Source organism: Otolemur garnettii, unplaced genomic scaffold (genome assembly GCF_000181295.1).
Source record: "Otolemur garnettii isolate 467f Iridium unplaced genomic scaffold, OtoGar3 scaffold00071, whole genome shotgun sequence".
Classification (NCBI taxonomy): Eukaryota; Metazoa; Chordata; class Mammalia; order Primates; family Galagidae; genus Otolemur; species Otolemur garnettii.
The window spans coordinates 4,959,890-4,972,190 of NW_003852466.1; the positions used below are offsets into that span (position 1 = coordinate 4,959,890).

Sequence of the window (12,301 nt, forward strand, 5' to 3'; positions counted from 1 at the left end):
TACTTTCTAGAGTATTTGGACATGCTTGCTTGATGAGTGATATTTTCTAGAGTATTTGGACATACTTGCTTGATGAGTGATACTTTCTAGAGTATCTGGACATGCTTGCTTGATGAGTGACATTTCCTAGAGGATTTGGACATGCTTGCTTGATAAGTGATATTTCCTAGAGTATTGGACATGCTTGCTTGATGAGTGATATTTCCTAGAGTATTGGACATGCTTGCTTGATGAGTGATATTTCCTAGAGTATCTGGACATTCTTGCTTGATAAGTGATATTTCCTAGAGGATTTGGACATGCTTGCTTGATGAGTGATATTTCCTAGAGTATTTGGACATACTTGCTTGATGAGTGATATTTCCTAGAGTATCTGGACATGCTTGCTTGATACGTTATACTTTCTAGAGTATTTGGACATGCTTGCTTGACAAAAACTTCCATTTCTTCCCTCCTACTTATTTGGTTCCAATGCTACTTTGAAGTAGGTAGATGTGATATCCTAAATAATTGTAACTGATGATTACTTTGCAGAAGCAAGAACACAACTAATATTTATGCTTTCATTAAGATGATGCTAGGTTAACACATACCCATCAAGAACTCAATGTTTCAACCCCGATCATCACCCCATCAGGAATAATATCTCAAAAGGTGTCTGTCACTGTCACTCTTTTTTTTTTTAAACTAAGTTTATTATTATTTCTTTTTATTTTTTATTGTTGCAGTTTGGCCGGGGCTGGGTTTGAACTCACCACCCTCGGTATATGGGGCTAACACCCTATTCACTGAGTCACAGGCACCACTCTGTCACTGTCACTCTGAATAGCAGTCCATCCCTCTGGAAATATAAAATCCTATGGGACAAATTTCCCAATTTTTATTATTATAACAGATTTAAGTACTATCAATTGCTTGGGAAAGTCTTCTGGAAAAGTACATTTAAAAAATAACTGTTATTAATTTTTCTTTTGTAAAACAGGAAATTAATGAGCTGAAAGTCTACTGAAAGGAAGCCTAAATAAATTATTTCCCTGTCTCACAGAAGAATCATTTCCTCATTGCTTGTCACACCGACCCAGTGACTATGCCATGAACTAATGATGACATTATGGGGGATCATTTAGTTACTATAAACACCACAATTCCTATCCTTGGTTTGACTATTGACTATAAACAAAAAAAGGGACCTGAAAAGTAAAGAATGCAGTCCCAAACTGGTCTCATTCATGACTAGTACCGGAGCCACATTAAAAGGAAGTCAGACTGCTTTGACGGGGGATGTTAGCTCTCAGACTGGCGGCTCAGACAGGTAACTGTGTCCTTAAACAAATGAACTTGATGGGAAGTTAAACCAAAGTCCTCTCAAGTCTTTCTTGAGTCCTGTTCACTGTAAATCCTACTTCTCCAATGCATGCATGGTTTTCTATCTGAGTAATCCTCCCTCTGCCCATATTATACCCACTGCTCTCTTTACATGAAAGGATTTGCCTGGCGGGGAAAAACAGCATGTATAGGAATTAAACAGAAGCAATAGAACTGATTCAAACAGCCTACTTAAAATTCATAACAATGAGGAAATAATTTCACATACTTTAGTTCAGATAATTTTAAGACATACACTTAAATTGTTTAAAATTTAAAATCTAAAATGTTAGCATGGGGTTAAAAATTGTTCTGCTATTTCTAACATCCTAGAATACAAGGAATTCCCATCCAGGGAAGGTTAATGCAATGCTTTCTTCTTCTATCAGCCTATAATGTATCCTCATTTTAAACAAGTGTGCTTGTTAAAATATTTTAAACAAGATATTGGATACAGTATCTCTGTCTAGAGTTTCAATTCAATTTTCAGCATATTAAATCAGTGACAGTGTAACCCAGGACAAGCTTTTAATTTAAAAGCAAATCTAGCTCTGACAACCATCTTCGCATTGACATAATGGATGGTCTTTTAAAGCCTATGAAAGGTTGTTCTTATTTGTTAATCACAGGGCCCCAGTTGTGCCTACCCCACTACAGGAAATGGAGAGGATAGTTTTGGCTTCCAAAATCTGTATGGGATATATCTAGAATGAGTGATATGGGACATTTTTAACATTGGTTTCAAACACTTAAATATGTGTCTTAATGAAAATAGTTTTATTTGATTATAACTAAAATTTAGAAAAGCATAAAGTTGCACTGAATATATAAGCATAAGTTTCTCTCTTCACGTACAACTAACACCAGGCCCTGAGACTTACACACTAACTAATATTGTCAATTCTGGAAAGTCCTTTTTAGATTCTCTTTGACTTACATTAAACAGAGAAAGGCTGAAATATCAGTCTTAAAGGAAGACTAGACTTCTAGAATCTAGAGCAAGGGTCCTCAGACTTTTTAAACAGGGGGTCAGCTCACTATCCCTCAGATCGTTGGAGGGCCGGACCATGAGCCCTGGAACGAGTCGGCTGCTAAGCAGGACAGGCAGCGGCGGCAAAAACACCCAGCGGGCCAGATAAATGTCCTCAGCGGGCTGCATGTGGCCCGCGGGCCGTAGTTTGAGGACACCTGATCTAGAGTATACACTTCCAGTACTGGGCAAGGAAAAAGCATGTATAATTAGAGTACAATCAGAAGTTTAGACTTGGGAAATTATTTTTTAATGATCGTATCATACAGACAGAAACTATCACCCAGAAGGAGGAACCCAAAAGAAGCTGTAAACTTTGTGGGGCCCCAGGAGCTCAGCGGTGTCATACACACACACAGGCGCTTAGAGCCCAGAGCAGCTTGCTGACCTGCCTGGGATCTGCAGCTCTCAGGAACCAAGTCGCCTCTACTCACACCCCACGTAGCTCAACTCCCCAAAGACAGATCTGCCTCTTGCTCCATCACTGACATTCTGACTATGACCCCCACTCTGTATTTCAGGGCTAGTGAAGCTCGAGTGGGGTCAGACCAGCACAGGGGGGTTTCTGGACTGATTTCATTTCATTTTCACCTTTCCCTGGTTCCTCTTACAATCAGCAATCTGCACTAGCTCTGTACATATGCTAGACGTGGAATTAGTTCTTTATTATGATAAGAATTATAGTGATGATGGTGGTGGTAGTAGTGACAACGGAGACAGGAAACTTTCTCTGAGTAGACAGAGCACAGAAAAATACCCCAAATCTCTCCATATATGTCTTCTCAGACAGTCAAATGTAGGTAAGAATTCATTGAAAAATGCCTGTCCAAAAGCCTCCTCACTCTGACTATTCTATCAGCAAGAACAGAAATGCAAGCCTGTGCTTCCAGACACATTTTTCCCAGAGGGTGATTAGTACTTCCTGAAATTTAGTTCTACTTCCCTAAGATGCTAGGAATCTAAAAAAGTTCTGGGTGACCGTTCCTATCATTTCTAGATAACATTGCACCTTTTCTGATTCACTGTACCACTGACACCCATCAAAACAACCAAGCAGCAAGTATAGCTGCACTTTCACAAAGGGGAAAGACGACACCTGTGTTTTATTCACAGCTCAGGAGATGTTCACTGAGGACGTTTTCTTATACGTGTGACACCCACGGCCATTAGAGTTCCTTTGTGAGGACTTTCCCATGGTTTTTCTGCCAGGCCAGCCATGCGGTCAGTTACCAAAGATACCATCTCATTGTTGGAATAAGGTCAGTTGTTATTGGTGGTCAGAATCATGCAATGCCATTGAAGAAAACATCTCCCACTGAGAATTACTGAATGTGATTTTCCCTCAACTTCAACAACACATTATTTCACAAGATCACACAAGATTAACATTTCCTCCCAACTAGCACCATAGTAAATCTTAGGTGTGATAATACATAGGAATAATAAATCCAGATCTAATTTCTAGTCTTGCTGCTTGTTAGTCTTGTTAGTATAACATACACATTTCTAAAGTAAAAACAAAAAATATTTAACTGATTAGCCAGTAATTTAATTTAATATTAAACCGAATAGTAAGTCTGTGTAAAGGAGGATCATCCCATTATTTGTCACATAGTGCTTGTTGTTATTTAAATTCATAGGTAGACTATGAATTTCATTCAAACTGTAACATACAGAACATAGTAGCAAGTTGTGTTATTGGATATCTAATCACTAAGGAATTTTTGGTAAGTGATTGAGCAGAGACTTTCAAAGCTATTGCCCCAAGGATCCATGGACAATGCTCCAAATTGACAGCATACATCAGCATAGATGCTACATTCAAATGCTCAGTTAAGGTACTCTGGAATTTTGATGGGGAGTAATAACTATAAAGAAATTTTCACCCTTGTGAAACAAACAGTTCATAGCTCAAGTGAATAGAAACAATTTACAACCTTTTTAGTAGTATTGCAAAGATACTACATACACCAGATAGATTTGTGCATAAATTACTCCAATTCATACAGAAGCCCAAGTAAATGCATAAAGAGCTGTGTGACTGTTTGTGGCTTTATACTTGTCAGCTAACTCAGAGATTTAAATACCAAATCCAGCCACTGGGGGTGTTGTGTGGATTTCTGAGGCCCCAGGGAGGATACTGGGTCTGTAACACAGTAAGTATATTTTGAAGTAGCACAGCAGCAGTATTGCTACAATGCATTCTGCTGCTTTCATCCATGAAAAAGCAAAGGTTAGTCCATTGTGTTAGGAGCAGACCTTCATGATTCAAATCTCAGGGATACAGGATCTTCCAGTACAATTCTCTGTATAATAGTTTAGATACCTCCACCAATCTCTGCCTAGTGTTTTAAACTACGCTTAGACCTGCCAATGATGGGTACCTCATTCCCTGTAAGGAATCTTAGTTGATCTGTGAATACCTTCGATTAGTTAAAAGATCTTATCCCAGTTCAAAATCTCTTCCCAGAAGTCTCATCCACTCTGTCACAGAGGGCCTGTGCAAAAGTCCCCTGCCTCTTCCACATGACATCCTTCAGCACCTAGCAGAGAGCTCTCAGGTTTTCACCTTGCTCTTCTTCCTAACCATCCTCAGTCCCATCAACCATTTTTCATGTTGCCTCCCCCACCCCCCCGCCACGCCGCCATACCAGTATTGAATAGTAGCCTAAAACCTGTCCAGAACTAAGAGACCTAAAGAGAAATACATTGAAAATCCTGTTTCAATTCCCACACATTCAAAACAGAAGTGTTACCTCTAAGATCATTCTGAGGATTAACTAGGAAAGAGAAAATATGGAAATCCTCTGGAAAAATTAAAATGGTGCAGAAATATAAGTAATATGCTTTTACAGAGCAGAAGACCTGAATTTCAGTAAGGTAAACACCATCATATTCTAAGGAAAACCTTCAAAAAACAACTCCAAATGCTCTCAGTTCTTTGAGGAATCTCCACCCTATTGTCCATAGAGGTTGTACTAGTTTGCAGCCCACCAGCAGCCCTTTCTCTCCACATCCTTGCTGGCGTCTGTTGCTTTGGAACTTTTTTTTTTTTTTTTGCAGTTTTTGGCCGGGGCTGGCGCCTTACTCCTTTGAGCCATAGGAGCCGCCTACTTTGAGACTTTTTGATCCTACCATTTGATCCAGCAATCCCATTGCTAGACATTTACCCAAAGGAAAAGAAAAAGACATTTTATTAAAAAGTCACTTGCACTTGAATAGCAGCACAATTGCAATTCCTAATTGCAAACATGTAGAACACAAGTGCCCATTAACACATGAATTTTATTAATAAAAATGGTATGTGTATACCATGAAATACTACTTGGCCATGAAAAAATGGGGATCTAGTATCTCTTGTAACAACCTGAATGGAACTGGAGACCATTCTCCCAAGTGAAACATTGCATCAAATGGAAAAACCAGCACCACATGTACTCGATACTAAATTGGAACTAGTTGATCAACACTTACCTGCACATGTTGAAGCAAATTTCAACCAAATTCAAGGGGTAGGGTTAGGAGAGGATGGGTTAATTCACACCTAATAGGTACACTGTATACTTTTTGGGTGAAGAGTACACTTATAACTATGACTTAAAATATATAAAACCAAACTATGTAACCAAAATATACCCATAATATTCTGAAATTAAAAAAATAAAAATCTCAAAATAAATTTTTGGTAATAATTTACTTTAGTAGAAATAAAATTTAAAATTTAAACTAATCTAAAAATGGTTGTCATTTTATCTGACCCAATAACACCCAAATTTAAAGCCTATGAAGTCATAAATTTCCATGAATGGTAGAGACTTGATTAAGTCACAGAGGAATAAATGACCTGTCCTCTGAAACTTCAGCTTTCTGCCATTCCTTTTAATAAAAATGTTTTACACTTTTGTTAACAATTCTCACCCTTTATCATCTTTCAATGGCTCCTCCATGTCTTCAGAATAAAATACGAATTATTTTCATACCGTCTCCAAGGGTCCAAAGCAAATATTCCACTTCACTCAAATAGCAGATTTTTCCCATCACTCAAACCTGTGCTCAGACAACCCCTCTTCCAGACAGTGTTACCTAAACCAAGGTGCTTTTAGTTCCTGTTTCTATCATAGCGCTTATTTCCTTCTCATTATTAAAACAGTTTACTTTTTTCTCTTCCTCACTAGACAGTAGATAACTTAAAAAGATGTGTATTTAACTCATTTTGGGATAATTAGTAACTAGCACAGTGCCTTGCACATGTTCCATGCTCAATACATGTTGAATTAATAAAGTAATTAATATACATGAGACAGAACACAAATACACAGAAAAGAGCCATTCAATAAACTCTACAAATGACATTAATCTTCCCCAACTCATATCAGAATTCAAGAACAACTCAGAAGCGATAAAGTACCTTTTTCAATAGCAGAAGGTATAACCTCTATCCTCTCTCTTTTTCTACCCATCCTTATCCCTAGAACCTCTTTATCACTTGCAAATAACTTCTTGCATGCATATTCACGTACATTAAGCAATCTAATCATTAAAACTCTGATGTGATCATGTTCCTCAGCTGGGATTTAATACAACCACCTCAGTATGTCTAAATGGTGTGGTCAGGACCACACTGAACGGGGAGTGCAGGTTCCGGTCAAGTTCCTCTTTCAACCAGTGTGTTGAAACAACCAGTGTGTTCCTGGAAGATCTAACCTGCCTGACGGCCACTCCTTTTCTCACTTTGCCTTTTCCAGGGAAGGCAAATTGTTATTTTTATACATCATTGTCATTATTATCCAACGTGGCATTTGGAGGTAGGCAATTATGCCAGAAAAAGCTTAGATTTTATGATAAGAAGGACCAGGTTTTGAATCCTAGCCACATTACATAATAATTGTGTGACCTTGTGTCAATTCCTTTTTCCCTCTGAGCCAGTTTTCTCACATACACAGATACTAATACTTTTCTGTTAGGTTACTGTGAAACTTAGAAGAGATAAAAAGAATGACAACATTCATAGATTTTTAAAGGCCAAACGAAATTATTATTATTCCTCTTATTTTTCCAAGTTTAAGAACGGCATGCACTTTGTATGTATGCCATATCAGTACAAAAGTATTTAATTGGTGTACCTTCAGAAAAATTATTGGCAACTGTACATTAGCTTATTATAGGCCCTGAGAAGCCCTGTTTAGAGAGATCTGCTTGGTATTACTTCATCTATCATTTCCCAATTTATTTGAACATGGAATACACTCACCACTTTAGGAAATACCCAACAAGACAATTGAGAACAGACTGCATTTTCACCACGTCCTTCCCACCTGACTCTCATTGTAGAGATTCAGAAATAAAACCCCCAAGTAGCCCCCAGAAAATAGTGAAAATACCCCCCCCACTTTACCATCCATTGACTTGCTAATTGCAATGTGAATATTTTCCAGAAAACAAGTAAATGTGTACATACATACACAGGAGGAGAAATTCAGGTAAAATTTTAAAAGAAGATTTTATAAATTCTGAAGGAATAAGACATGGAGGTGTAACTGATCATGGGCATGAGGACTAAAACTGTTCTCACTAGGCATTTGTGATTCCCACTGGCTGAACTGTCCTATTGTAATTTCTAGAATCACATGAAATGAATAAGAAAGAAAAGTACTTTCTCATTCATTCATAGGCATGATTCCTTTAAAGTCCTAACTGTGCTTTTCACATGGTACCAAAGGTTCACTTCATCTTTTCAAAAGGCTCTTTCCCAGCATCTCCTCCTGCAACTTTAAAAGCTGCCATTAATTTTCCATTAGTAAACTTTAATTAAAATGAATATGTATCATTGCTTTCAGCAGTTGCATTTGAAATACATGTATAAATACATGCAAATCTTGTTCACAATGTTTCAAATGGCTATTTCTGAGCAAGTAAACACTTTGATGTTATTTCAAAAGATTTATCTACAGAAAGCTTTAGAATCTAGCTTTTCCCTAAAACAACTAGAATTTCATGGAAATACAAGGAATAGTTACCAGCCTAGCTAAAATCTATTTTATTGATCCCAGAAAGTAGCATGTTAGAACATGAATAATGACCTCTGAGCTTTGAACCACTCAGTACCCTGGTGTTTTACAGTATTTGTGTAGAATGCATTGAAAAGAAAAGCTAGAAGAGGAAGAGGAATGATTCTAATTTAAGGAATCATAGTGGTCTAGGACAATGATCTAATACACTAATCTGAGATGAGTCATATTTCACTAGCTTATTATCAAAGATGCATCTACTCCCCAAAGTTCCATCCAAATGCTCAATGCTCAGAGAAACTGAAACATTACTATTATGCAGCTGACTGTTAAACTCCATCAGTTTTCCTTAATCTTTCTCAATTTCCTATATTAGGCTAAAGTGATTTTAAAAATATATAATGTGCTCTCTCCCCTTCTCCCCGCCTTTCTCCTCTGCCCTCTCTCTCTCTCCTCTTCCCCACTCTCTCCTCATCTCTCTCTCCTCTTTTCTCTCCTCTTTTCTCTTCTCTTATCTCTCCTCCTTGGTGCTGCTCTGCAGCCTCCCTCCCCCACCAATAAAAACCTTTGTACAGGCAAAAAAAAAAAAAATATATATATATATATAATGAGAAAATGAGACTGATTATTCTTCCACCAGATTACACTGGCCTCTCCCAAATATCTTAACCAGAATCCAAAAATAGATTAGAGGGTAATTCAGACTTACATACTAAACACATCATTCTGAAGATGCTGACAAGCATCTGATAATCTTTCCAACGGCAACACTTTCACATGATCATTATCAGAATAAACACTGAAGCTTCTAAGGGAAGTCCTACAGAAATGTTTAACAAAAAGGAGCCAAGCATGACCATCGTTTCTGTGAGGGTTGGGTCAGTTAATTCATTTGTCTGACAGCTGTGGTTTTCTTAGTCACATTCAACCTTAGCTATCTGTCCACTCTCCCCCTTAAAAGCTTTTCTATAAGGCCAGTTGACTATTAATAATAATAATAATAATAAGTAGCTGTGGTCTCTCTGAAACGTTCTCAGGCCTTTATCTTTTTCCAATTATTTCTCACTTTCCACATATTAATTCTTGAGAAAATGAAACATCATTTTTCAACTTAGAAAATGGTTGGTTTAGACAATCTAGTAAACACAACTATAACCAAAATAAATAACTTCTTCAATTCACATTTGATATCAGATTTTTCGTAAAGTATCAGTCTGTAGGATATATGCATAGTTATTCAGTTAATATAATTTAGAAGTGTTTGCATTATTTATATAAATCTAGAAACTTTCAAGACAATTAAAAGTGATTTCCAAATTTTGCATAAAGTTTGAAAAAGTTGATAATAGAGTGTTAAGCTCCATTTAATATGTTATCAGCTTAGAAATGCTAATCATATGCATCCCAGTCACTAAATAACTTCAGAAATTAATGCAAGTATTTAAGTTCTTCATCATGCTTAAAGCATCAAACTATTAGTTTTTCCAATAATCATCCATGAAAAATATAGCTATCACATTTGTCTGGCACTTTGAAACATCCCCTTGAGTCCAAAATACATGTGTCCAACATCAATTCGTCTGATTGCATATCATATATCACTTTCTCAGAAAGCATCTACTGGAAAAAAAAAAAGTTTCCCCATCTGAAAGGTGACTATTAATGGCGATTCTTACCCTGTTTTACAAGGCATTGTCCTAGGAAAGGTTGTGAAGTCGTCATACTTGCTCTTCTCAGTTCAAAACCCTATTGGTCGCCAAAACCAAAAATAAGTTTGTGGTTCTACTTTACAAATTTCTCTGAGTTGTTTTCACATGGGATGTTTTGGCATAGTCAATGACTTATAATGTCTTTTATCACAAAAATAAGTACAATGAAATTGATAAAGAACACTGGTATGGCAGAGTGCAGTCCCATCTTGGGGCACTTTCTAGGAAGTTTCTGCATTTTACTTACACTACATATTTACTAAGTCATTTTAAAACCAAAGAAGCTCTAGGATGTTAGAATCTACATACTTCCATACAAATAACTTTTGTAGACCTAAAATATTGCTTTAAAAATCTACTAAAAACATGTAAAAGTGAAAAGCTCACATTCCTGAGCATACTATTTCATTATATCTCTAGGTGCACGCAGTGACTGATGGAGTGGTGGTGGTTTTCCCCTGCCCAACAAGTTTAGCCTGGTATTCAGGTTTGCAAGTGGAAGTGATCTCTGTGTAAAAACACTTGGTTGATCAGATGAAAGTAGCAAAACAGCCAATGAAGATGCCAAGTATGATTAAAGTTTACACAACACACCACCCCCTCTCCAAAGGTGCTCGGTTATATGAAAAATCAGATCTGGGGATATTGCAAGATAATCAGAATGTGTACTATAAAAGTAAGTCTGGATCCCAAAACGTGTAAAAACGTGTACTCTTGCTTGGAGATTTATATGTATATAAGTCATGTGTCCAAGAAGCTCCTTAGTTTGAGTATAGTACTTTCTTCTCCAGCAGTGATCATTCAAACTAGGGTACTTTGAAACAGCAACAACTCCCATTTAAATAGAATTAGCAATTTTTCTCAGGGGGGACAAAAGACATCGTCCAAATTGCAATACACACCTCAAATTCTACCTAATAATAATAATAATAATAATAGAAGACGTGACAGGAATCATCTCCTACTCACTTTAAAAATATTACTAAAAATGGGGGGGAGGAGGGTTGTAACATATATGAGGGAGAAGCTGGTGGGCAGAGTGGGAAGGGAGAGGGATGAGGGCATCAAAACGTGTCCTTGCCTCGCTTCTCAGTTCCCTCCCACCCTAGGCTGAGACCTCAAATTTAAAAAAATGCAAGCCCCAACTTAAAACAAAAAAAAAAGAACTGAGTGTGGCTAGGGTTACTCCCACAGCAACCCTGAACGATTTCCGTGCGAAAGCAAAGCAGGCTGGCTGTAGCCCCAGCAGCAGCCTCCCTCTCCCCACCCTGATACGGTACCTCCAGATCTGCCCGAGCTGCAGGATGTGGATCAGCGACTGCAGGAGCCAGATGCAGAAGGAGCAGGACGCAGACCTGGGTTTGCCGCTGGCCCGGTTGGCCCCGCTGCTGCTGCTGTTGGCGGCGGCGATGTTGCTCTTGCTGGCGTTGGATGCTTGCCTTTGCGGCGTGGAAGGACGAGCCTCGCCTTCCCCGGCTGCAGACCCACCGCTGACCACTGCCTTGCAATCCGCTCCAGGCTGCTGGCAGCTGGCGGCAGCGGCGGCCGTGGCGCTGTCCTCGGTGCTGAAATCGTGCACGAACCAGCGGAAGCTGAACACTTGCACTGAGAGCGAGCCGAGCACCACGAAGAAGAGTGTGAGCCCAAACCACCAGCGATGGCCGCGCAGGTAGTAGTCCACGGCCAGCCAGATGTCCGTGCCCACGTCCGCGAAGTACACGGCCACGGCGGCCAGGATCCAGAGGCAGTCCCACAGCGAGTAGCGCCGCTGCTCCCTGCCCAGGCGCGGGCCCGGCGCCGCCGCGCCCGCCCCGCTGCCGCCGCCGCCCGGGCCGCCGGCGCCGCCGCCCGAGCCGCCCGAGCCCCCGGAGCCGCCGCTCCCAGAGCAGCAGCAGCAGCAGCGCGAGCAGCCGCCGCCGTCCGGGCAGCAGCCGCCCCCGGCCGCCTCCTCGTCCTCGGCTCCCGACCCCGACGGCAAGCCCGGAGCCAGTCCTTGCACCGAGCCCGAGTGGTCCGAGTTCTGCAGCGGGGTGAACGCCACGTCGCTGCTCTTCTTCATTTTCAACCTCCCGTCTGACTTAGCGGCCATGATGCCTCCAAACCGGAGGAGAGCCCTCCTTTATCTGACACCTTTCCCCGCTGTCTCCTCCTCCCGCCACCTCCTCGCCTCGCCCCGGCTTCCCTCCCCG

At 39.9% G+C, this 12,301-nt stretch overlaps 1 protein-coding gene across 1 annotated transcript in view; it reads right to left on the minus strand.

Moving 5' to 3' along the window:
• The window catches only part of XKR4 (XK related 4), a 414,876-nt gene extending 402,649 nt beyond the window's left edge, over positions 1–12,227 (minus strand). The window contains exon 1 of the mRNA XM_003793685.3: positions 11,393–12,227. Within this exon, the coding sequence (XP_003793733.1) occupies positions 11,393–12,201 (809 nt within the window). The 5' untranslated portion in view covers positions 12,202–12,227. The remainder of the gene's footprint in view (positions 1–11,392) is intronic.
• Between the last annotated feature and the right edge of the window lie 74 nt (positions 12,228–12,301).